The 26,311-nt window shown below is 36.0% G+C and overlaps 4 protein-coding genes across 9 annotated transcripts in view; 2 read left to right on the forward strand and 2 right to left on the reverse strand.

The window, feature by feature from the left end:
* On the forward strand, nucleotides 1-11,550 carry Hinfp (Histone H4 transcription factor). Of its 2 annotated transcripts, XM_053756150.2 has the most exons (9): nucleotides 1-480; nucleotides 714-858; nucleotides 1,254-1,495; nucleotides 2,792-2,998; nucleotides 3,305-3,525; nucleotides 4,308-4,565; nucleotides 5,039-5,171; nucleotides 5,815-6,057; nucleotides 7,947-11,550. In XM_053756150.2, the coding sequence occupies exons 1-8, from the start codon at nucleotides 232-234 to the stop codon at nucleotides 6,052-6,054; spliced, it is 1,695 nt and encodes a 564-aa protein (XP_053612125.1). In that variant the 5' UTR covers nucleotides 1-231; the 3' UTR covers nucleotides 6,055-6,057; nucleotides 7,947-11,550. The 2 variants fall into 2 exon arrangements, with proteins under 2 accessions (XP_053612125.1, XP_053612124.1); XM_053756149.2 differs by having other exon boundaries at nucleotides 5,815-11,550.
* Nucleotides 9,331-25,799, reverse strand: LOC128676170 (peroxisomal N(1)-acetyl-spermine/spermidine oxidase-like). Of its 5 annotated transcripts, none has more exons than XM_053756154.1 (7): nucleotides 25,694-25,799; nucleotides 15,096-15,266; nucleotides 13,508-13,723; nucleotides 12,239-12,446; nucleotides 11,353-11,549; nucleotides 10,547-10,915; nucleotides 9,331-9,996 (listed from the first exon to the last, which is right to left on the reverse strand). In XM_053756154.1, the coding sequence occupies exons 2-7, from the start codon at nucleotides 15,257-15,259 to the stop codon at nucleotides 9,750-9,752; spliced, it is 1,401 nt and encodes a 466-aa protein (XP_053612129.1). In that variant the 5' UTR covers nucleotides 15,260-15,266; nucleotides 25,694-25,799; the 3' UTR covers nucleotides 9,331-9,749. The 5 variants fall into 5 exon arrangements, with proteins under 5 accessions (XP_053612129.1, XP_053612127.1, XP_053612126.1 ...); XM_053756152.2 differs by lacking the exon at nucleotides 25,694-25,799 and adding an exon at nucleotides 24,498-24,750; XM_053756151.1 differs by lacking the exon at nucleotides 25,694-25,799 and adding an exon at nucleotides 24,625-24,749.
* LOC128676171 (uncharacterized protein) overlaps nucleotides 20,220-26,311 on the forward strand; it is a 15,071-nt gene continuing 8,979 nt past the window's right edge. Inside the window, exon 1 of the mRNA XM_053756157.2 lies at nucleotides 20,220-21,171. Within this exon, the coding sequence (XP_053612132.1) occupies nucleotides 20,624-21,171 (548 nt within the window). The 5' untranslated portion in view covers nucleotides 20,220-20,623. The remainder of the gene's footprint in view (nucleotides 21,172-26,311) is intronic.
* Nucleotides 22,842-24,430, reverse strand: LOC128676172 (protein roadkill-like). The gene is made up of 2 exons (XM_053756158.2): nucleotides 24,244-24,430; nucleotides 22,842-23,932 (listed from the first exon to the last, which is right to left on the reverse strand). Exon 2 carries the CDS (start codon nucleotides 23,905-23,907, stop codon nucleotides 22,882-22,884), a length of 1,026 nt encoding a protein of 341 aa, XP_053612133.1. The 5' UTR covers nucleotides 23,908-23,932; nucleotides 24,244-24,430; the 3' UTR covers nucleotides 22,842-22,881.

The raw sequence follows: 26,311 nt of genomic DNA on the forward strand, positions 1-26,311 counted from the left end.
TCTTCTGTCGTTATTTCATTATTTCTTTCAGTGAATTTATTTTGTATTAGAACAGTTGGTACTTATTTATTTTAAATTAGTATTTGTTTTCAATAAAGGTGCTAATAACGTGAATGCATTAAATGAGCCTTATTTCATTATCATAAAGAGAAAAACGGCATTCATAATATGAAATTATGGTACCTATCTAAACATTAATGTGTTGATGAGACAGCTGATAGTATAGCAATAATGGAGGGAAAATCGGAAATGGAAGAAAAACCTAAAAAACCAAATGTTCAAAAAACCAAACTTGCGCGTTGTGTTGGCTGGCTTCAACATCAAAATAGTCTTGAGTCCAAAAATGTGCAGAATCAGAATGACATAGAATTTATCATACGCACGAATGCGGAGCGAAAGAAGTTTTTGTTATCGGCTGTTGACGATGACGCAACCGTGCCCGCTGGTGTTGAAGAGCCTGCAGTGGAGCCTAAAGCAGTGGTTTGTATTTTTCTAACCTTGATAACTATATCCTTGGCTAAGTTTAATAACGCTTGGAAAAGTTATTGGGCTACGAAGAAATTGTTGAAGGCAACCTCCCAACTTGTCTTAATAAACGACTCATAGATACCTATGTGTTTCTCGTCCATCCTAACCTACTGTGCTTAAACTTGGTTGATTTTATTTTAATTATAGCTATCTGAGCTATAACTATGTTCTTTTGTTATTTCCAGCCCAGACTGAAGCTGCGTGTGGAGAAATTACGCATGGAGTGTGAGTGGCAAGCTTGTCGCGATTTTTTTGGAAATTATGAACGTTTCCAGACACACATTCGGCAACATAGTTCTGGTTTACATGTTATTGGTAAAGAAGATAGTGGTGAGTACTTTTTTGACATAATAAATGTAATATATTGATGAATAAGATGATACAGGAACATTTTGGAATGATAAGGGAAGAGTGTGGAGACCCTTTTTAAATGGGTTTCTTTGGCATTTCTTCTCAGCAGTGGTTGTTTTGAAATGTTAGTAGTTTGTAGCATTGGTAAATATCATTTGATTTAAAATATATGAGAAGGTGAAGGTCTAATTTTGGAATAAATGATTTGATTTTGAGTTTTAAATTTTTTTTTTTAATATTATAATAACACACTAGTACCTAGTGTGAAGTTTAACAAGTGATCCAATGCGATGTACAATGTATTATGGTTTTACCCAAGTAATGCCGGGATAGCCCACTAGTAATATATGAAATTCATACTACTTTCATTCCAGTGGAATATGTATGCCTCTGGGATATTTGTGGACACAAAACATCAGATTTCACTGAGATGGTCCGACATATGAACTACCATGCTTATCATGCGCGTCTCATGGCGATTGGGTTTAATGGCCGAGCAACTTTAAAGCTGGACCGATGCCGGAAAGACTCGAGTAAGAGGAACCAACTGCCACCATTGAACTCGCCTCACACCTGCTTATGGTTTGGCTGTAACGAATCTTTTGATGCTATACAGGTATATATTGCTTACCTCTTTCTCATACATGTATGATCTTGGTTACTTTCAGAGCTGTGACTCCCTGAAGCTCAGAGTTCGCAAAAAATTATCAATAGGAGCCCCTGAACAACATGCTTGCATATTATAAAACAAAATTCTCTGCCCCGTCTGTCTGTTCGCAATAAACTTTATGCAGGTGTTCTACATGCAGTTTTCACCAATACATAGGGTGATTTCTGAGGAAGGTATAGGTGTATAGTTTATTATTATTTTATTTATTATTATTATATTGATTATTATTTTACCCGAGCGAAGCCGGGATGGGCCGCTAGTTTTACTGAAGATAAAGTGAGTTGACTACTCATATTATACAATTTTCGCTGTCTGATATAGACATCAGGTGTGAAGAGCTCTCTCTCTCATGTCAAGCATGTTCCCGTTGTGTTCCGGGCTGTGATGCTGCAAAGCCAGTCAGTCTGCGTAAAAAGTGGAGGTATTCCTCGGAGCGCTCTCGTATTTAGCGCACCCGTCGAAGCTCACCAAAATTATTCCTCGAACCGCACCAAAAAAGTGCCCTTTGAGGAATACTAAAAATATTAAAATTTCGTTCTTTGAAGCGCACCCACGTTTAAAAATAATATAAGGAAGAGCCATGAATAATACATTATATCGATTTTTTTCCACCCTAGTGAGGAATGGTTCTATTGCCATAGTGTGGTATCCAGGTCAAACATCATACTTTCCGAGTATGACAAACGAAAAATATGTTACGTATTTTTTATAGAGTAAAGAATATATATAAATAAAACACAGAAATAAGTAATGTACATATGTTTAATAATCACATTGCGGTAAAACCTAAGATGATACATACCCTACATAGCAACATAAACATCGCGATGCGCAAAGTAGGATTTAAAACATCGTCGAATTATTATAATATTATATATATACCTATATTTCTGTCAAATTGGTATTATTACTATTATAAATGGTATTTGGTAAATAAACGAATTTAAACGATTATCGATATCATCATTATGTTAACTTCATGCCCTTCCCTATATTAAAACGTAGGTGCGTTTCGAAGAATGAAATTTTATTATTTTTAGTATTTATCGAAGTGCACTGGTGCTCTTCGAAGAACAATTTTTGTGCGCATTTGTATCAAGCGCACCCGTCGAAACGGGTGCGCTTGAAACAAGTGCGCTTCGAGGATTACCTCAAAAAAATGAGCTTACTACTTTCTGCTGTGATTATAACCAAATTGATATTTAAAATAGCTGCCTGAGTATTATTCAATAAATATTCCAGGCATTGTTCGACCATGTGGAATGTGCACACATCAGATACTCGGAAGACTTCCTCTGCTCATGGGCTGGATGTGGCGCCACTTTTATCAAGAGGAACCCTTTGAGAGTTCACATGAGGTCACACACTGGCGAGAGGGTCATAGCTTGCTATCATTGTGGGCTACACTTCGCGAGTTATAGGAAATTGACCGATCATGTTAGGAGACAAGTAAGTTTATCAGTTCATCTGTTATATTTAATTCCTATTATTCTTAGCACAGATTTAGACCTGTTTTTGGTATAGTCATAGATTACATAATACCCCAATAGTATAGTTAATAACCCGATGTCAAACATAGACCACGGGCGAAGCGGCAGGCGACAGCTAGTGAATAATATTTTTTCAACTCGATATGTTTCTACTCATTAAATATTCACAACTTTTTTGCACAAACACATGATACGAAATTTCGCCACCATTTTCCATCAAAACTCAAAATTTCCACGATCTTATATATATTTATTACAAACTCAGAACGTTAATCCGAACACGGAGTTCGCGTGTTCCGTGTGCGGCAAACTGCACGCGACTGAGTATCTGCTGCGATGTCACGCGCGACAACACATCTCCGCGTACGCGTGCGCGATGTGCGACATGTCCGCGCCCACCACCGCGGCGCTCGCGCAGCACGTGCGCTACAGGCACATCGACGACCGCCACAGCCGCATACACCACTGTCCGCACTGCCAATACAAGTATGTGTGTTCTTAGGTAGTGTAGTAGATATAGTAGACGAATTTAAGGTGCCCTGCGCTGGTACGGCCGGCGAAAATTAAGAGGTAACGCTTCGCCATTTCTCTAGTAAATGTTGTATAACGATACACGGGGCTGAGGCAGACGGAGCGGAGAAACGGCTCCGTCCCACTCCGAGCGGAAAAAGAAATATACCCGCCCCTTAACGTCACGCATTTCATTGTAGTGCATAAGGTGTGCACAAGATACACCGAAATCTTCTCTATATTTTTCCAGACTGAAGCTGCATTCTCTGTATGACCCAATTGACTATTAGATAATGTTTTAAACAAAGTATCACATTCTTGACGACCTCGGTGGCGCAGTGGTAAAGTTCTTGCCACTGAACCGAGAGGTCCAGGGTTCGATCCCCGGTCGGGTCATGATGGAAAACGATCTTTTTCTGATTGGCCCAGGTCTTGGATGTTTATCTATATATGTATTTGTTATAAAATATAGTATCGTTGAGTTAGTATCCCATAACACAAGTCTCGAACTTACTTTGGGGCTAGCTCAATATGTTTGTCCTCATTTATTCATTATTTATTTATTTTTATCTACGCATGCGCACTCGACAGTTAAATGTGTGGTTAGTAACATAAATATTATATAAGTTTATTCTAAGTTAAGATTGTAATTAAAACACATTGTATCATTCTTTGGTAAATAAATAAACAAAAAGTCCACCTATTGCACATTTACAAATTTATTTCAATAAGATATAATTAAATAACAAATGTTACAGGGGAGTAATGAAATGGGACTTGAAAATGCACATGCGCACTCACACACGCAAACGGCGACGCAAAGGTAAATCGGAAGTCGACGAATCTACATCTGACTCCGAAGAGGAAAGGAGGAAAAAGCCCAAAGTTCAAAGGAAATACGCCTGTCATATGTGCCCTGATGATAGTATGAAGACTTTTACAAGGGGAGAAAGACTGACTAGGCATTTGGTGAATGTGCACGGTGCCCAGTGGCCGTATGGACATAGTCGGTTTAGGTGAGATTCATGCTTTTACTAGCGACCCCTTCCGGATTCGCTCGTGTAAAAACATAATCCTAACCAATATTACAATTCCCTTTTATCCCTACTAATATTACAAATGTGGAAGTTAGTTTGTTTGTTACCTCTTCACGATCTATGTACTCAACCAATCTTCTTGAAATTTTGCACACACGTAGTTTGAAGTATGGAGAAGGGCATACATAGAAGGGTACCTTTCATCCCGGGATAATTTTCGCGGGCGAAGTCGCAGGTAAAAAGTAAATTATACACCTAAAACTTCGTCAGGAATTTCTCTATCTATTGGTGAAAACCGTATGAATTTCCGTGCAGTTTTTGAGTTTATAATTACATAATTTGACAATATTGAAAATATGCTACAAATTGTGGTCATCCTATTAGCGTAATTATTCATTAAGTATTCGTGGCTTTGGCATATCAGATTTTTATTGTTTTTTAATAACTTTCAGATACCAAATAAGTGAGGACGGTATGTACAGACTGACGACCACAAGATACGAGTTTCTCGACGTTTCTGAAAAAATTGTTGACGGCAGCATTCCGAAGGAATCACCTCAGAACAAATTGAAGTTTAAAGTCAAGGTACGTATGCAAATTTATATTATTTGCACTCTGGCTAAACCGCTGGACCAATTTGGATGAAATTTGGTATGCATGTAGTTAAAACATAGGCTTTTTTCCAAAAATCAACCCCCAAATGACTATATATATATATATATATATAAGTTAATAAGGGGTGAAAATTTGTATGAAAATCGTCTGTTCCGCTTTCACAGATAAATTCATGCGGGCGAAGCCGCGGGCAAGAGCTAGCTAGTTATATATATGAAAAAACGGCTTCGATAGTCAATTTAAAGGTCGATTTGTAATAATAGCAGTGCACGTTTATTGAACGATATTGTGGTTGTCTATGCACGCATGACTTTTCCACTATTTAACTAAAATATAAAACCAAAGAGCTACCATATATCGGTGTTCGATTGGACTTTTTTTTAACTCAATCGAAAAATCTGAATCTCTATTTTTTTAGTATAAATTAATTTTAAAATGATTGTTTTATTAACGCCTCGTATGCGGGAACACCAGACATCAATAAATAGTTAAACATTAACATTATTCTTGCGCAGATCTGCGCATCCGTACTCGACAAGTTAACCAATCAGGCAATAGTACATGTGATGATCTAGTTTCTAAATTAACATTGGATTTTTAATTTGATGTCAAGGAAATCGCTGAGGCAACAAAAACAACGCCGAAACGGTTCGCAATTACGCTTAAGAAAGAGAAAAACGAAAGCGAAAGCCGAAGCGAAAGCGCAACAGACGACAGTGAGTGTGAGCAGAAAATGGAACCTATTGTCGATAAGAACACAGTCGAAATTACAATGTGCGATGTCGACGAAGAGGGTAATATTATTAGTTCAAAAGTAATCGACCATTTGTATCCTGGCCTTAAGACGGAATAGTTGGTAAGTTTTTTAGTGTTTGCTATTCAAAAATGTATTATGCCACTTTTTATTATTTATGGCCAGTGCAGACTGAATGCATAAATAGGGAATATTACGAAATACTCGGCGCAGATGGCGCTACTGGTATAACTAGGGTTAACAATCATTGCCAATGGAGGCAAAAAGCGCCAATTTTCAATATTTTTCAAAGAAAAATTTAGTGGATTATTGAATAGGCTTCATCAGAACACAAAAGTGTTAATACAAGACAAATTTGCTAAATGATTCAAGTCCATTGTAAAACACGATATCTTTATTATAATTATTGAACACGGATTGATATCACATTGCACCATTTGTGGGATTGGAATGTGTATATTATTTTCGACCATCACTTCTTCAACATAATCAATTAACCACTTCCTCCGAAAAACTATTCAAATCAAAAATATAATCAAAAAACCGTCTATAGGGTTAACTTCATATACGACGACACATATTTGATTTTTAGCTTCACGTTTAGCAGCTATGTCGCATTTGAGTACACTTTAAGACTTCAGTTTTAGACCGTGAGAAAATTGAAGGGTGGTTAACTGGTCCTGAAAATAATAACACCATTTTAGGTTATGCATTATTTGGTCAACTGTGGTGATAAACTGATAAACTTGATTTTGACTGAAAGCCTTACCTGTATGAAGTCCATATTTTCATAAGTCGTCGGTGTGAAGTGTTCTGAGCATATTTTTGACCATTTGAGCCTTCATTGAAGGCCGAAACATTTTAACCATTTTTTATTTAATGACGAGCAATTAATTAATAATATCATTTTAACTATACTTTTCTTGTCAAATCAGTGTAACTATCACGAATTAGATAAAACCCAAGTGCACTTACAGAAACAGAAAATAAGAAACACAAAACTCGCTAGAATGTTGTTGTGTTTATTTATCACTGATACATACTCGTAATAACTGACACAGACTCATAATAACTGATTTTTATGTATATTTTTTGCACCGATGTTAGCAAAAACATGGCAAATACACTCCCATCTTATCAATAAAAAAATTAAAGAATATTTTTAAGCTACTAAACACTAAACGTTTTGTAACTGTCGCACTTGATAATATTTGACTTTGACAGAACGAGACAAAACATTAAGTACACTTCAACTTTTTTACGAATAAGAGCGAAATAATATTTCAGTTACTTATTATTTAAATATTCTTCGTTCCTCGAATACATCTTATCATTATGTAATCAATCACTATTTAAAATAATAGTCGAAATATCGCGGCATGTTTCTTTCAAAATTAGATTAGAATATCTACAGGGTTATCTAGAACTGTGTACACTCCGTTTTTTCTTACAAGTCCTAAAATATAAACATATTGTTGAATTTTTTTGATAATAATTCAAATATTAGTTCAAATCTATATGTCGCATCCAACTGATTAAAATAGCTGTTCAATCAAAACGCTAGCCCTTTGACTGAACAACGTTATTCAATCACACGTCTAGCTTTTTGATTAAATATTTGAGGCGCGCTCAAAACGTTCAACTTATACATTTGGCTGCTACATATACATTCTGAAGTAAAACATTTATTAACCACCAAAGTGATTTCCTCAAAAGTATATTTTAATTAATATAGATGTAAAATTACGAAAAGACTTGATAAGGTTGTTTACATAATAAGACTTGCAGGAAAAATCTGGGTTTAGAACAAACATTGTCGTTTATGATGTTAGCAAAACTAAAGGCGGGTCCGCTGCGCCATGCATGCGCGAACAGAACCTTGTTCAAAAACTTAATTTTGTCGTTGTAATTTGTGTTTTTGAACAAATGTTCTGTTCAAAACATGGCGCAGCGGACCCGGCTTAACTTGCAAGGTTGTTGGTGTTTCATAGGTAACCCTGTACTGTGGTGATTACAATGGAGCCACGTATCACGGAACAAATATGAAGAAAGATCCGGTGTATTAACTTGTGCACAGCTATTTTCGTTTTCCATTCGGAAAGGGGCGGAACCGCGTCCCCACCCGCCTGCCTCAGCCCCGCGTATCGAGATACAACTTTGGTTATAGAAAGTGCAATAAAAAGTCTCTTTGGTTTTGCTTCGTAGTCCGTGTGGTATATGCAATAACATATATAATCGCTGTGATTTTGGCATTTGGTTATGCAACTCCGAATGATTAATTTATTGTGTAGTACATATACTTACAGTCATATACCTCATGGCTGAGGGTGGTGGTCACTAGGTGGAATGATATACACACAACGAAGTTCTTGGTAATAGAGTGGTTTGCCATAGCCATACACTCAGACCACATGATAAATTATATACTAGAGTGTAGTTTCCTCACTATGTTTTTCTTCACCGGAACCTAGTGACGGTTGATGAAAACTATATACGTGCCTTATTGGAATACAAACTCAAGTGGCACAAGTAAGATTCGAACCCGAGACTCTCGGTTCACAGGCGTCTTAACTATTAGAGCACCATATAAAGATGAAGTCAAGTAATGTAAGTTGTTTAGAATTTCTTTATAATAACTTTTTTTAGTCATCTCATTGTTATTCTGAGATATATTGACTATATAATATTTGTTTATAATGAAGAATGTTTGAATTATTATGTATTAAGTTTAATTAATGTTTGTTGTAGATTGTTATCTACAAGAACTGAACTAAATGTTATCTATATTAGATATATTTTAATAACGGTTTTTCAAAATACACCACAGTAAGCCCCCAACGAATCAATACAGGTTTTTTTGTAATGATTACAAAGCTGTGGCCCTGAGACGCAGCCAGCCAATCACAGTGCGCCATTGTGAGGCAACGACAACCACACCGCAATGTGATTGGTTCGCTGCGTCACACTTCGAATCGATTCGTGGTTAATGGTGTTCTAGAGTAGCGCTATATATTTGTCAAACATGATATTGGTGAAGGCAAAATATTATTTTTAAAGTAGATTTAGACGGTTATGTCTCAGTTTTATGTATATGTGTTTGTGACATGTAGGTATGAAACTGTTATATAAGTTAAGCAATAGGTTTAAATGAACTGTTATAATAAAATTTTATGTTTTATTTTAAGCCAACATAAATATCTTCAAGCTGTTTCTTTACAGTTTGTATCTAAATATAAATAAGATTTAAGCCTACAAATCACAATTTACAATGTTCATTATTAAAGGAGATATATCTTTAATTTATTTTTGAAATTTAAAATATACCTGTGCTTCTTGGACGTCACAGCCCATAATGTAATGGAGAAATAAGCACAATTACTCATAATATAAATACTTTATTTTGTGTAATAAAATACAAAATATTAATCACCATAAACCTGCAGGCCTACCACCAACTTTTACAGAACGATTCCAATGCAACTCAGTTCAATGATGAATCGCATTCGTACTAAATATTAAGTCGATGGTACGAATTTGCGATGCAGATCAGTTTAGGACGTAAAGTGGATCGCGTTAAGAGATGATGGTAAGCCCCTTGGTAGGTATACGTACAAAAATATTTTACTGAACTTTGTACATACCTAATGCGTAAAAATAATAATATTTACGACATAATTAAAACGACGCCCATGCTCTTAACCACTGTATTATCGAGACCATGCCTTCATGGTTCAATCCCTGAAAATTTTTTAATGTTCAAAAGATTTAAAACAAGATTTACATCCGAAGTTACATTAATGCCGGTATTCCTTAAAACTTTGTAGGAGTCGATCAGCCTCCCTAAAGCCGGCGTCCAGTGCTCCATGCACAGCATTGTGCCGGCGATGCGACGTCGCTTCCCCCGCGAAGCACACCACTGGAAACTGATTCCCCCTATATAGAGGTTCGCTGAGGATTTCCGCACTCCCTCCATTTTCTTCCGTCACCACACTCCGGTAGGAATACGCACCGCGCGCCAGTGGATTAGAAGCCCATTGTGATCTGAAATATCCCAACTAATATTATAAATGCGAAAGTAAGTTTGTTTGTTACCTCTTCACGCTTTAGGTAGATAAGGATTTCCGCATAGAAGATTGGTTGAGTAGTCAAATTCTGAAATTCTGCATACATACGGAAAAGGACTCCCTCTTCACGCATTATCTATTGGACCGATTGTTACGAAATTTGGTACACGGGTAGAAAATAACCTGGAATAACACATAGGGTACTTTCGAAATTTCCACGGGAGTCAAGCCCCGGGGCGCAGCTAGTAAATACATATAATTGAAACGCGAAATTCAAACGACTTAGGATGTATACACTTATTGGCGTCAAAAATTTACTTAAAACTGTATACTGCCGACTTTCAGAGCGCAACGGAGCCTTATTCAAACAAACTTTCACAAACAGTGACTGATGATAAGACTAATCGACTTTCCATGCTTACTAAATGCAACTCTAATCATGATAAGTATTATCTCGTTTCATTACAAGTTGTGTTCCATTACTGAGCTTTGTTTACAATAATACCTTACGTTTACAATTTGGTTACCTCACAATAGACTTCACATTCGTCACGTCAAACTGTTTAAAAACGACACTCAGTAATTTCTTGACCCCCTCCTCTACTCCTCCCAAACTAACTTTTTCCATCATCTCTGCCCCATTCCCATACAACCAAGCCAGCATAACATTAGGCTGGTGTTCCACTGTCCACAACCCAAATATTTCAGTGATCCATTTCTCGTCGCTCGAAAACTTTGCCTTGTCTTCGTCTCGCCATAAAATTGTGTGGTAAGCCCGCTTTGGATACCAGGGTTTTTCGAATTCTATGTATATTTTGTTCAAAAGGCATAATTGGAGGTTGTTTATGCAATTTATTTTCTCGGCAGGTAAAGGGGGGTTGAACAGCGTTTGGTGTCTGAAATAAAAAAAGTTCATGAGATAAATAGTAGTAAGTTTTGATGCAGTTTTCATTGTTATACAGATAATTTATTAATTACTTTAAGATCATTGTAACACTTGGTTGGCGAATAAGTAATATGAATATTCTCTCTTCATAGTCGTTAGTTAGTTCCTCATGGCTGAGTCGTGGTCATTACGTGGAATTAAACACACATAACAACTTTCTTGGTATTAGTAATGGCGTGGTTTACCATTGCCTTCTCCATTTCACACACAAGTTAATCAACCAGCCAGTGTGCAGGTTTCCTCACGGTGTTTTCCTTCACCGGATATGAATATGAATACATACAAAAGATTCTATTAGACCATGCGAAGCGAAGCGCTAGTTAATATTAATATAAGTATTAATTGCACCATAAACTAATTAATATACAGGAGTACTTCCAGATGTACCTTTCTTTAAGGACCCCAATGGACACAGTGACGATGACACTCTTGGCGGCATACAAGCTGCCATCCTTACACTTGACTTGCACCAGGGGATTACTCGGGTCCAGCCCGGTCTGGGAACTACCCCAACGTATGCTTTCCACCTCCTTGTTTAGCAGAATCTGCACTGGAATCTCCTTTGAAGGGTCGGGGTATTTATTCTGAAGAAATAATAGAAATCATTGACATCGAATGTGTTATTGAACATTGGGATCACATTTGCCAGTAGACTGAAAAAGATTCCTCCATGGGGATAAGTTTTCTATCACAATTTGTATTTTTGTTTCTTAGTGTTTTATTATAGAAGTCTGTGGTTTTCTTGTGCGATAAAGTTATCTATACTTATAATAAAACTGTAACTGAACTGTGTGTGTGTACATAGGAGATATTTACGAAAAATAAATAGGAGAGGACTATTTAAGGTCAATAGAAGCCAAAACAATATCAAATAAAATTTATTAATGTCGCCTAAAGGCATCTGACATGACTTTTACAACTACTCTCAACAACAACTAAACAAGTAAACTGAATTGATAACTAAGGTTCGCATTCAAGTATGCGAAGGCAAGGATTAAAGATGGTGATTTTGAGTTTTATTAAACAATTATATGTATTTATGGCAACTAATTTTGCGGCTGAGGAAGGAACCAAGTGTTTTTAATCATGCTAGTCTCCTCCGCTCATATAAATGCAGATATTTTTTTACTGATCACATAGACACAATTATTACTTTTTCAGTTTTTCCCGAACTTTTACTATCGTATCTATTTAATGCTTTTAGCATTAAATTTGCCCTGTGCACCAATTTGGTAAACAAACTTTGAATAAATAAAATAAAAAGTGTACTAACCAATAAAACGTCTATAATAGTTTTGTACCCCCTCCCCTTCCAATCGAGCCAAACTTCCCCCTCGCAAGGCCAGTTCTCCTTCAATCCCTTCAGAGATTTCCCCTTCCGGGGGTCGGTTTGACCCCCTAAGTGGTTGTTGCGTTCGAACCACTCAATAAAAGGTCCTGCTAGATTCCGGTTTTGTTTTAGGATGTCATTCGTTGTTGCTCTGAAAAAAGTACATTATGAAATCAAGTTTACATGGTTGTTAAACGTAACGGCCGCCGGCTAATCGTTGTGCCACAGCGGATTATCCATCTCTCTGCCGCGTCTGTCTGTTCGCGATAAACTCAAAAACTCTCTTTAGGTATATAATTTATTATGTTTTTATCCGAGCGAAGCCGAGACGGGCCGCTAGTTATATATAGATAAATCTATCTAATCTATGTATCTAATAAAATAATAAATAATAATAAATAAATATATTAGGACAAATTACACAGATTGAGCTAGCCCCAAAGTAAGTTCTAGACTTGTGTTATGGGATACTAACTCAACGATACTATATTTTATAACATATACAATACATATATAGATAAACATCCAGAACCCGAGCCAATCAGAAAAAAACCATTTTCCATTCAGAGGATTACTATTACATTTTCGGTTCAGAGGCAAGCACTTTACCACTGCGCCACCGAGGTCGTCAATAACAATAATCTCCTTTTGACAAAAACAAAGGTCATAATTTTTGTCCTTTTATAATATTAGTTAGGATTTCATGATTTTGAGTGACGTCCACGTCACAGTGGTTCAATTTATTGAAAAAAAAATTCAACTTTTTTCATTTAGGACATAGTTTTCGGTACATTAAACAGAAGTAATGGACGTTTAAGTGCGGCGTAAAACGTGGCATACTATACTAAAGTTTCATGTATTAGAATTATCGACAGATAGAAGAACATATGGAATGCTCTTATACTCGTATTTGTGGCATTATCTTTTCTAGATTTAGTTCTGCGACTTATGCAAAACGTAATCAGTGCCATTAACGGCCACCGTAGACTTATCAGTGGACACACATTCTGAGCACTGAATGAATATTCATAAAGAAGTTAACATACTTTATGCTAAAGTATGCTATAACTATTTTATCAATAACAGGGTGAGTGTACAATCTAAATAATTTTCATTGTGTTATGTTATGGGCATCTCTTCCTTGCCTGCGCGTGCGAGGTTCCGTGGGTTTTCGCTTTTTAGGCAGCAACTGAACTCTATATATCTACTTACGCGGTCCTCACACATTCAGAAATGGAAGTCGTGTTGTCCTTGTCAGCCTTATACACTTCGTCAGCGATGGCCTGCGCCAGAGTGACCCCTTTTGCAGTGTCAAGGATGTCTCCGTTGGATAAGACGTATATATTTTTAAGGGGTGTTTCTGGTCGTCCGATCAGCCCTAGGGGATCCGCAAGCTCGAAGACTTTGTTGTCTTTTTCGCCGTGACACCTGAGTTGTATTATTTTACATTCTTTATTCAAAGAAAACGCAGAATTCGCCAGCTGCATGTAAAAGTTAATCAAGGGAGTCAAGGGATAAGACTCTAAATTTGATACCTATTCTTCTCATAGGTGATGTGCTAGCAACCTATCACTGTTTAAATTCCTCCAATAAGTCTACAGCAACATGGCTTTCGAGTTTCGCAACTCTTGGCTTTGTCTACCCCGTTAAGGGGATAGGCCTATATTAGGGAAGGGCGTTCGTTGTCAAATATAAAGTTGAAATAGATTTTTCTTTTTTTTTTAAGACGTATATACTGTAGGTATTTCACATTAACAAAAACCCACCTGGCATAAACGTTGTTGCCCGCCATAAACCATTTTATAAAATAAAATATTTTTTTATGTTCGTTTCAATGTTCAATATTGTGGGACACTTGTTTATCAGTAGTTCCCACAAAATTGTACAGCATTACTAAGTAATATATTTCTTTGGAATCATATTTAAGGTACTTTTTGTAAAGCTATTTAATTTCAAAGCTAGTCGCGTTCATATTATTATCAATAATGTGTAAATAAATTGAATATGACTCCCGTGGGACTCAAATTATATGCAATATTGTATTACCTACTTGTTGCTCTGAAATTTAAGTAGGTTAGGACCTAACTTTTCAAAGCTTAGGTAAGTATAACAACTAGAAAAATTATACAAAAACCCAACCCCATCTACTACGATAGAGACCAACACTGTTTAGTTTTATTCGGCATTTCTTCTCAGCAGTGTTTGGTGGTTGTTCTGAAACGCTAGCTTTGTATTATATAGGTACTTGCTATGTTGCTTCGTGTATGTGTGTTCATTTCCTTTACGCATAACACCACTAGGCGGACTGTGATCAAATTATAAATGCTCAAAAATTTAAAGGGTACTTACCTAACATTGTACCCATAGATAAAATAAATATAATGATTGTACCTATATTTTAGCCTGAATTAGGTATTATTGGAGCAATACTTATTAGCTGCCTTAATTATGGCAGCATTTGTGTCTGGTCAACCAGTAATAACTCTTAAACAAATAGTACAGTTGTAACTACATAAATTATATTAACGGGACTTAGCACGAACGATATGAAATAAAAAAATATAATTTATTTTGTTTGTTAATTGACGTCTTTTGAGAAAAGGCCGCGGTGAAGTTTGTTGCGCCGCTTCTTCACCTGCCCCTTTTAAGTCGGCAGTAGGAGTTAAAATAATTTTTTTGACGTCAATAAGTGGTGTATACCATCCTATATTGAATAAAGAATTTTGAATTTGAATGTAGTTATTCAAAGCGCGAAAGTTTAAAAAACACTACCTACTACGATTGTAAATAACCGTCTTACCAGGCAGCCCCAATGTCAACATTGTTCGCTCCAAACGGGACTGTGCATATTCTACCACCGATTCTAGATCCGGCTTCTAATCCAAGCACCTTCAGACCGGCGTCATGGAGTCGCCGCAACGCCGCGACGCCCGACGCGCCGCAGCCTATCACCACCACGTCCATTAGTTGACTGAAAACGAGAGGAGATATTGAAGAATAATGTTTTTTTATTGTAATGCTGGCCGTTAAGAAACCGTGAACTTGATGTCAAGAACGTTATCCTTAACCTTACATATTATAAAACAAATCCTATGTCGCGTCTTTCTGTCTGCGATAAGCACAAAAACTACTGCACGTATTTTCATGCGGTTTTCACCATTAGATAGTGTGATTCCTGAGGAAGGTTTAGGTGTATAATTTATTGTGTTTATACACGAGCGAAGTCGGGACGGGCCGCTAGTATATCCTAAGTAACGATTGATTTACCATGTACTTATATGTCCACGAAAAAACGACAGAAGATTTTGAAAAAGTTTACGAACACTTAGCCGAATTACCGACCTACTAATTCCATGTTCTCGTCTCATTCTTTCAGTGACAAGGCAGAGCAAGACCCAAAAAACTATTATACCTATAGCTTTCTCTGTCTTCGCAGGGGAACAAAATAAATTACCACGGCAAGATTAAAACTATTTACTAAGTAGAGCGCTAAGTAACATGTTAGATTTTTGTTTCATTGTTCGTGATTTGTGACGGAGAAGTCTTTGCGTGCAGCAATATAAAAAATTTAAAAATACTCACGCCACGGTTGTAAAGGGGACTCTGAAGCGTGTACCACGGACAGATAAATAGATTTGTCTGAGTAAGTATATCTTGTATAGTGTGACCTGGTTACGTAATAGATAAGAATGAACGTCCGCGACCAAACTTATTATTGAATAAGTACCTCGAATTTATATGACTTAAAGTTGGTTTAAGGCCAAACTAACCTTGGCTGTCCAAATAAGTGATAGGATTTTTGCCACTGCTCGTAGAATTTGCCAAAATATGACCTTAGCGGAGAAGTTTATAAAAATATATATCCAATTTTAACACGTGTAACTCGTAACAATGATATTCTACTACTAATACACACGAGTTTCGAAAATTTGTTAATAACTTGTATATTACAGAGGCACTGTTTTCTAATGAAACAGTGTTTTGTTGTACAATCTGTACGAATCCCTTTCATACATCTGCTACATACAGATAAGCTGTTTAGGTACTTATTAAATATTATGTACTTACATATATTTTTACTTTATACCATTAATTGTAATAGGTTCAAAAAATAATAAAATCACTACATAAATAGTAACAAAGTTGAAGAGTATCAAAGCGATCACAAACAGCGATATACCTAAGTACCAGTTTTATTGTTTTTTTATATTATATTGACAAACTTTTTGAGAATGGATTGGTTTAATATAATATATATCTTATTGTTATCGGAGTGATCTAGACAACAAGTGAAAAAGTCATGTCATGTGCAGTAAAACGTTGAGGAGTTCCCTCGTTGGGAGCCGAACCTGCGCGATTAGGTCACGCATGCTTATTACAATAATGCATTGTCATAGCAATGTATAAACTGCAAGATTTGATTACAAAAACGAATATCAAAGAATATCGTTGAATGTTATTGATTTTTAAATTTATAGACATTAAAATCTATAATGTAACCATCGGAATTGCATTAGATTCCTGTCTTTATAAGTTTTTCCATGCACCTCGGCTGATAATGACCTGGCACTAGACTTGCAACATTCTTACACTAGCCGGCAACGGGTCGCATCGCGCGGTGACGACACGCCGCAGAACTTCAGGACATGCTTAGAGTTATATGTATTTAAAATTTAATCATGTCCTTTCAGTAGTATTCTGAAAGATGAAGATTCATGATATTAACTAGTTAAACGGTTTGCCAAAGGGTTTCTGTGTTTATTTATCTACCAACAAAAATAAAACACTATTTTGAAACATACAAAATTCTTAACAAGTCGTATGACTTTTCGTTGTCTTGATTACTAAAATATGAAAACAATATCTTTACTTAAATTATAAATGCGAAAGTAAGTTTGTTACGTCTTCACGCTCTATCTAGTCGACCAACCTTCTTGAAATTTTACATACATGTAGTTTGAAGTATACCTTTCATCAGGGAAAGTTAACACAGGCAGTTTACTTTATAAATAGATCCAGTAATGTAGACACATGCATGTATTTGTATGAATGGGTATATAAAGGTTTTGCCGCATTATGAGCAATTTTATCACAGAGTAAAACCTAAAGCACTTACAAAACTATTTACTTCAGAAACTAGAATACCGAATGCTATTCGGTTTTGGTTTTGGTCAGTTTTGAACTTAAATTTATTAACCTAGTTTCGGTCAAAGTTCGATCGGTTAGATTCGACCAATAATCCGAAATTTTCATTCCACTTTTTATGCATCGGTCTCTGAGATGAAAAGAAAAAAAATTTTGCGAATGCGAAAAAATAACGGTTCCATATTTTCGCTCGGATACTATCAGAAACCTATCGGCGACATTGTCACCCTACCTTTGTCCCAGGCAATGCAAGTTTTTGCCACCTGGTCTGCGGACATCGTCCTGCCTCCTCCCTTGTACATAACTATGTTTACATATAGGTACTATACATATATATATATATAAGCTCTGCCCCGATTTCGGTCTCTTGAGACAACGGCCGTTAGATAGAATTTCCTATTTTCCTGGGATTCCTTAAAGAACTCTGATTCATCACGTCAGATGTCATAAGACGACTTGAATAAAATCTGACATCAATGTTAGCAATTATCTTAATCCTAACTAATATTATAAATGCGAAAGTAAGTTTGCTGCCTCGCGTTTTATCTGTTCAACTAATCTTGAAATTTTGCATACATACCTATATTTTGAAGTACGAAGTAAGGATATAGGGTATTTCATTTCAAAATAAAATTGACGCGGGCGAAGCCGCGGGCAAAAGCTAGTAACTCGATAAGTAAGACTACGGACACAGATTTATATACAGTGCTAGCGGCCCGTCCCGGCTTCGGTCGGTTAAAAACATAATAAATTATACCCCTAAACCTTCCTCAGGAATCACTCTATCTATGGGTGAAAACCGCATGAAAATCCGCGAACGGACAGGACACACGCGGTAGAAGACTTTATATAATATGTAAAGATACAGTAGGTACTAGGGGTAGAGGTATTAGCTCCAGGGCGAATGTACATAGGTATTTACCTAACAAGATTTTTTTCAATGAAAGAAAAAATATTGTTTTAATTTAATTAGTGTAGGTACTGCCCTGTGAAAGACGATACGTCGACACTAATGTACTCTGCTTGCATATCAAATTTTGCGGTTTCCACGGAAATCCTCGTAATAAGACCGTGTCCTTCCCTTTTGTAATCGTTTTTATACTTTAATAATTTTTTAGTGAATATAAATTTAAACAAAACTCTTGTGTTTGTGATAAATTTATAACGAAACACTTCATTTCGTGATGTAATCATTGAGCGGTAGACTAGATGTTGTCTACATTGATCAATAATTGAATCTTAAATTTGCCAAGGGTCGAAGCCGGGACGCACAGCTAGTTGAAATTCCACTTATGATATCTACAGTCGCGTGCTTTAATACTTATTGTTATTTTGTTTACTAATTAGTTTGTATAAACATCGGTTCTTATTCCAATGTGACAAAGTCTAAAATTGAACGCAGTACTGTACCTATACATATATACACATCAATACACGTGACTACATAAATAATGTTTGAAGCACGTGTCAAAAGCACCGGGCCTCAAAAGCAGGTGTTTGTACCTAATTAGCGGCCAAAACTTTTAGATTTCGACCAAAAATAAGGTGGGATAGTTCGAGTTCTAAAGATTTATTGATGTTTATTTAAAAACTTTAATGTACAAAGTTACAAAAATTGGCTTAACGCCATTTATGGTATTCTGTACTATTCAAACATTCAACAATAATAATAATACAAAATATATATAACTAGACGTTGCCCAGAGTTTCGCTCCCGTGGGAATTTTGAGATAAATATAAATAAATATATTGGGACAAATCACACAGATTGAGCTAGCTCCAAAGCAAGTTCGAGACTTGTATTATGGGATACTAACTCCACGATACTATATTTTATAATAAATACATATATAGATAAACATCCAAGACCCGGGGATCGAACCCGGGACCTCTCGGTTCAGTGGCAAGAACCTTACCACTGCGCCACCTAGGTTGTCAAATATAGCCTATAGGATAATGTACCTTTCTAATGGTGAAATAATTTTTGAAATAGGTTCAGTAGTTTCGGATATTACCCGCCTCAAACATACAAACTCACAAACGCTTACCTCTTTATAATAATAGTATATATATATATATACTAGCGGCCCGTCCCGGCTTCGCTCGGGAATCACACTATCTATTGGTGAAAATCCGGCAGTAGTTTGTGTTTATCGCGAACAGACAGACAGACGCGGAAGAGAACTTTGTTTTATATGTAAGGATATAATAGATATAAGGTTCATCAATATTTAATCTATTCTATCCAAGGACGTTCTATACTAAGGATTTCTTATTTCGAGGAATATATCCGTGCTAATTAACGATTTTTTGTGTTTCTTATAAAAATAACTCTATAATAATAGAGTAATCTGCAGTTTTAATATAAAGTACCGACGCAGCTTGTTCTCAAATGGTACATCTGAACCTGAACGTTTGACATTCAATTAATCTCTAGCTAGAGACAACAAAGTAGAGAGCCACTAATTAACTGTATCATCAATGTAACACACACGAGGACCAGTTGCCTTCTGAAGTAAATAATACATAGGTATGTCACGGTTCTGTTAATTGTAGAGTTCTGTAATACAAAAATGTTTGTATTTTGTACCGACAATCGTGCAAAAATCAGCTATGATTAAAAATAACTGACGTAACTTATATACAAACAAAAAAAATGTTATGATAAAAATATACCGAGTAAAAAAATTACAATGTCTCCTAAACAGTGCCGCATTCCACTAAGTTAGTTGGAAGTTTACTGTAAGTTTGTATCATATTATCAATCCAACAAAATGCGAATGGTATGTGTGAATAAAGTTAAATATTTACGTCCAGTAAAATATACATTGAGAGACAATCCCGGCGAGTTGTGTAAATTGTAAATACTAAAAGGTAAAAGTGTATTTGTTTCGAAAACATTAATATAGCATTGTAAATAGTCATTGTCTTTAGAGTGGCATTATTCTATTGTCGGGGTAGGCTAGGTAAAGGTGAGCCCTCGCCGCTGAATGCAGTTCGCTTGCACCGGGCTGACTGACATAATTACGCGCAGGCGCAGGTAGAGCCGAGGGGGCCGGGTCTCGGCAGTCGTTAGGCAAACCGTCGGAGGAGAGGCCGCGTTGCGTCTCAGTGCCACGTGCAAACCGGCCCGAATGTCGGAGAACCAGTCGCGATGGGCGGCCGCGGCGTGAGAGCCGCGTCATGTTGAAGCATGCGCAGCGGCCGCCGGCGGCGAACGATGCCGACCACCGCTACCAGAACATGCCGCGGCGGCCGCACCACCACCTGCCCCTCAACGTCTCCACACTCGACTCCTCGAAACACTCCGTCGGGGGAACCTCCGCCAGCGTCAGCCCCGGCGCTCCCCCCAATCCCGCTCCAGTCTCCGTCGTAGCCCCAATACCTGTCGCGTCTCCCCCCAAGATCGCGAACGGCAATGCCTCGGGGGCTATCACTCGGCCACCTCCGGCTAGAAACAAAAGCAATCGAGCAGCTACAGAAGAGGCTCTGACTTCCCTAGCGTTATTGTGCCTCATCAGCCTCCTCCTGGCGCTGCTGGCATTGTTGTTCCTGCTGAAGATATCGGCGCCGGCGACGACCGCCCCCGAGGAGTTTGCAGTGGTGTATGAAGTGACGTTAGCATTGTGTGCGTTGACACTATCACTTAATCTTTGCTGTCTTCTTGTTTGTGCAATACAGTTCCTGTTCGCTGTCAAGCTGGTGCACTCCCCGTCGGCTCCGAATGGCCGGTAAGTTCGCTTTTATTTGTTTCACCTCTCAATCAGTCAATCCTCGTGTAGTTGTATCAATCACCTTGCGGTTTGAAGCCTCATGGGCGCGCCTTAACCGTTAAGAATGCCTTGAAACTGGTTTACAGATTTCTTTAAACACGCAGACTAGTTTGTGTATACAAAATTATCTATATATGTTAGATTAGTTTGCCACAACATCTTGCTGCGTTCTCGGCATGACGAAAGCTTCAAATCCAAACAGTCTTATCTCAATCCAGGTTACCTCTTACACAACACATAACTGTAAGAAAACATCAAGTTTTCGAGTTGTTTTAAATAATAATGTAGGTGCCCACTACGTTGGTCAAAATAACAGTTGCGGCAACATATTTATATGATTATGGACAAGACATTTATACATTATATGTACATATATATAAGTATATTTAATAAATCCTTGGCTGTTACACATTAAACCTCGAAAAGTCAGGAAGACCGAACTAACTAATACAAATTTGCAAAAATCATATGTAAAATCATGCAATTAAGATAATATATAACGTGTAACATTATAATCAAGTTGTCGTGTAAGGAGTACTAACCAAACTGGTGATGTTAACGGACCCTAGTGGCGGTTGGCGGTTACAAACTTGTGAATGGTGCGATAAAAAACACTCAACGGTTCAAAAATTTACTCGCACGCGTTTCCCTCGGGAGTAGATCAGCAATCTTCTTGAAATTGTGCATAAATGTGACAACAAACTTGCTTTACTATAATATCTATTAGTTTGATAAAAAAAAAACACAACAAATTAAAAAAAATATTCGCACGCGTCTTTATATTGTTGTCTGTCATCTCAGTTTTAAAATGTATTATCATAATTTAACTCTGCATGGCTAACTACTGGTGAACCCGTTAGTAAGAATGTGTGTATACAGTATCCATATTTTTTCCGGTGGTATTTGCTTCAGTAACCTGTTATTTCATCTTTCTCAGAGTGTATAAAACAAAATTACATACAAATTTGGCATAAAATCGTACGGGTTTTCGAGCGCGTCTTTTTAAAATGCATCGACTTTGTAAAATAATGTACCTAATAAACCACGTCTCGTGGACGTCGTCAATAAGACCACACTTATATGCGACTATGAGTTTCATTGTGATAATGATATAATGAAACACATAGTTTAAGTTTAAAATTATATGTAAGTACTACACGACTCAACCTAGGGTTTGTGTCTCTGTGTATAAGCATACTTAGGTACCTAATTTTAAACTTTCGCGTTTCATTATTTGCGAAAAAATGTTTTCTAATTTCCATATTAACTTTTTTCATCAAAGTATACCTACGGTTTTGTATGTACCTAGTCTCAATTCTATAAGAGGATTTGTTTCACCAATTATATATATATTATTCTATATATTTCTAATATGATAATTTTTTGATAGTGTGTTTGAGACTTACAATGTACAGCAGGCCTACCATCAACTTTTACAGAACGATTCCAAAGCAACTCAGTTCTATTTAGGCACCTAAAATGAATCGCATTCATACTAAAAATTAACTCGATGGTACGAATTTGTGATGCAGATCAGTTTAGATCATAAAGTGGATCGCGTTAAGAGATGATAGTAACCCCCCAGATGTTAATTGTTAACCTAGGTTTTGTAATTAAAAACTGAGTAATAAAATGCAAAAACTTTATTAAGATCGGTTTGACAATAATTTACGCAACAAAAAAGGTCCCAAATTCACATTCGTAATATATGACATTACACTCTTTCCCACATTTAACTGCCTCAAACAACAATTTAACAATATGTACAGATTTCAGTTCAGCCCAAGCCGTTGTTTTAATTATCATATCTGCTCTATTGTCTTTGATGAAGTTTAGTGCGTCATTCTTCAACTTTACAGCGTTATGTGCATCTGCTAGCTCTAACAGTGTTACTGCATTTTCTATATTAATTCTTTGGCACAATTCTTGCTCACATAAACTTTTAAGTCCATCTATATGATAGAAATCAGCAGCAATTAAAATTTGTTCTGTTGTCTTATGAATCCCTACTACTTTATCACCGTAAATATATGATAGTACAGCTTCCAATACTTCGGCGTCAAATGGGGATTTAATTGTGTTTGTTATGGCCTCACATGTATCATGCGAAATATGAGCGCAAAACACGTCACTTTGGCTAGCTAACATTATTTTATGTACTTTAAATTCTTTTCCATCATTTGATATCAATACTACATCGGAGAATAAGCTTGTAATAAAAAATGTTTGAAAATTGTATCGTGTTTTTAAATTTGGACTCTCATATTTAAAACGAATATTGTTAATTACTTTAAACTTAAATTCAAAATTCATTAGTAGATACTGCCCCATACCAGTTGTCTCAACTTGGATATGATCACTTTTTAACGTCATTAAATGGTGCCATTCGTTAGCTTGTATCATGTTGTATCCAGAAGTCGATATCACGTAATACTCATTTCTCTCGGCCATAGATAAAATAGACTTTATGTACCGCTCGCACGGATACATGTAAGATATGTTAACAATAATATCATCTTCTTCGAAAATTTCAACCTTCATCTGAAACACTGGTACGTCATTGTGCCTAGCAAAAGACCTCAGCTCTCGTGGTACACTTATAAGATCAAATTGTATATCCCATAATAATTTATGTAAAGTGGTATCGATATCTTCTTTGATTATATCATATTTTATACACTTCACTTCAGACATGTTGAATTATATTTTTCTTTCAGTCCTGGAATAAAATATTTCACATTTTACGTGCAAGCACATTCAGCGTATTATATTCGAAATATCTATCAGTAGCTATGTGAGAAACTATAATAAGCAAATAACAAGTGAGTGCCTTCATTAATAAATAAGTAACTGGATGGACTTCGATGAAATTTTGTGGTTGGTGCGAAGATATTTTATTAAGTTTTAAATATATGATTTGAGTTAAAATACCTTACATTATTTTTTTTTATCTTTTGCTAAAAAAACGAGGGACTTATACTTAAATTAATAAAACGTTGAAATAACGATTAACATAAGGACACAACTTACTATAATTAAAGATGACAATGCAATAACTTCACGTTACTTTCCACTTGTACAACTTATGTCACGAATTCACGGTGATTAAATTGAACTAGTTTAGGTACCTACATCCTCAATGTAAACAAAGAGACGCAAAATTTCTTAAATTAAATTTAACAAAAGAATAATCATTTACATTGGGTAGGTACATACATACTCGCTATTAAACATAGTAAGTAATTACTACAACTTACGTCATTAAAATTATCAAAGTTACTTACCGAATGTCCACTAAGCAATAACACAATCGGTTTACTTATATGTATTTTTTAAAATAGATATTGATACTTTATAAATTATTGTTGGGATTATATTATTATTTAAGTTTGCAATTATTTAGGTATCTACCTTATCAGATTTTCGCTTTCCGAATTGCATAATATTTTGTAATTTTTGTAAAATCTAACCCAAATCACACAATCAAATATAATTGAAGGTAGATAGTCCATTCCTTGAAGTCAGTTCCTTTTTTGATTCGTAACTTTTTTAACACAGATGAGTGTTGCCATCACTTAAAAAAATTAAATAAGGTTTGGCGAAATAGAAAATAAATATGTATTTCCGTTCTCGTAGTCTTATCAAAACAACAAGTTTAAAAAAATACATTATCAGATTTTCGCTTTCCAAATTTCATAATATTTTGTAATGATTGTAAAATCTAAGACAAATCACACAATCAAATAATAAAATAATAATAATAAAAAATAAAATATTAGAAATAAAGAAACAAAATATTTCTATTCGACAAAAAAAATCCATAAACTTGCAATTAACTATGCGACTTAAAATTAACAATAACATTAAGTATAATTGTCGAAAAGCGTGTTGCTGTGGCAGAAACCATATGGCTGATTTTCAGCTGGCACCATAAGGCAATAGAGGTACCTATGGTGGCTTGAGAATAAAGCGAAAAAATTATAAAATAAAAACAGACACCCGTAATAAAATTCAGTGACGCAAGTTGCAGAATATAATAAATAGGTAAAATAAAAGGTACTTATCATGAATACATATTATATTATAGAAATTATTAAGAAATATATAAATAAAAACCAATATAATTGAGATTTATGATTATTAAAAATCTTTATTGGCAAATATAATTGAAGGTAGTCCGTTCCTTGAAGTCTCTTCCGTTTTTGATTTGTAACTTATTTAACACAGATGAGTATTGCCATCACATAAAAAAATAAAATAAGGCAGAAAGCTTTGGCGAAATAGATAATTAACAGGTATTTCCTATCCCGTAAGTTTCAAATAGAAACCTCGTAACCAAAACGGTAAAAAATGCCGAAACGTAAGAGGTTAAATTGCAATGCAGCTGAAGTTATTATACAGAAGACGATCAAAAGATCAAACGTTGTTGTGGAATGCTTACGCCTTGCATGGTTAATCCGCCTACCTCGTCCGTACTTACCTGTAGTTCGGAATTTGTACACTTCGACACAGAAAGCGAAAACCGGTTGCGTTCCGTCAGCTGACAAACCAAAATGGCGCGGAGTTTTGGCGGTAAAGCGATGCAAGTGACAATCATCATGGTGTTGTTAGATAGTGTAATCTTATCAGTATAAATGTCTATAATCATTATGTAAGCAGATAACAGTAATGACTATTTACTTAAAAGTCTGTCAATAACTCACGCTTATTGGTTGCAAGGTCAACTGTCGCATGCACCCAACTATCAGATTTTCTTGGTTTATATACAGACCACAGACCTGTAGGACCTGTGATAGGATCTGTGGTCTGTATATGGCTCAAAATCGTACCTGAAGAATCATATATTTTTATCAAGCAATTACAGTCGCGATCGCGAATTAAAAACGTAAATAAACTAAAAACAATAATTTGTTATAAATTTTAATACAACCAATCTTTATTTATTTATAGTATGATTCTTTGTAAGTATTATTATTAGTTGCTAGGTACTTACTTGTATCGCACCCCATAGTTTTTATCAGTCAAGCGTGAACTGTCGTTACGTAGCACTGTCGCTCATGGTGGCACAGAACAGGTGTGAAATTCGTTATGGTATAAA

This window comes from Plodia interpunctella, chromosome 15 (genome assembly GCF_027563975.2).
Source record: "Plodia interpunctella isolate USDA-ARS_2022_Savannah chromosome 15, ilPloInte3.2, whole genome shotgun sequence".
In the NCBI taxonomy this organism is placed as follows: domain Eukaryota; kingdom Metazoa; phylum Arthropoda; class Insecta; order Lepidoptera; family Pyralidae; genus Plodia; species Plodia interpunctella.

Coding starts and splice junctions, on each gene's coding strand:
- Hinfp (XM_053756149.2), top strand. CDS start 232: ATGGAGGGAAAATCGGAAATGGAAGAAAAACCTAAAAAACCAAATGTT. Junction 481..713: donor CAGTGGAGCCTAAAGCAGTG/GTTTGTATTTTT, acceptor TGTTATTTCCAG/CCCAGACTGAAGCTGCGTGT. Junction 1,496..2,791: donor AATCTTTTGATGCTATACAG/GTATATATTGCT, acceptor TAAATATTCCAG/GCATTGTTCGACCATGTGGA.
- LOC128676172 (XM_053756158.2), bottom strand. CDS start 23,907: ATGTCTGAAGTGAAGTGTATAAAATATGATATAATCAAAGAAGATATC.
- LOC128676170 (XM_053756151.1), bottom strand. CDS start 24,725: ATGGACTATCTACCTTCAATTATATTTGATTGTGTGATTTGGGTTAGA. Junction 13,724..15,095: donor GTTGACATTGGGGCTGCCTG/GTAAGACGGTTA, acceptor AATACAACTCAG/GTGTCACGGCGAAAAAGACA. Junction 10,916..11,352: donor ATTGGGGTCCTTAAAGAAAG/GTACATCTGGAA, acceptor TTTTTATTTCAG/ACACCAAACGCTGTTCAACC.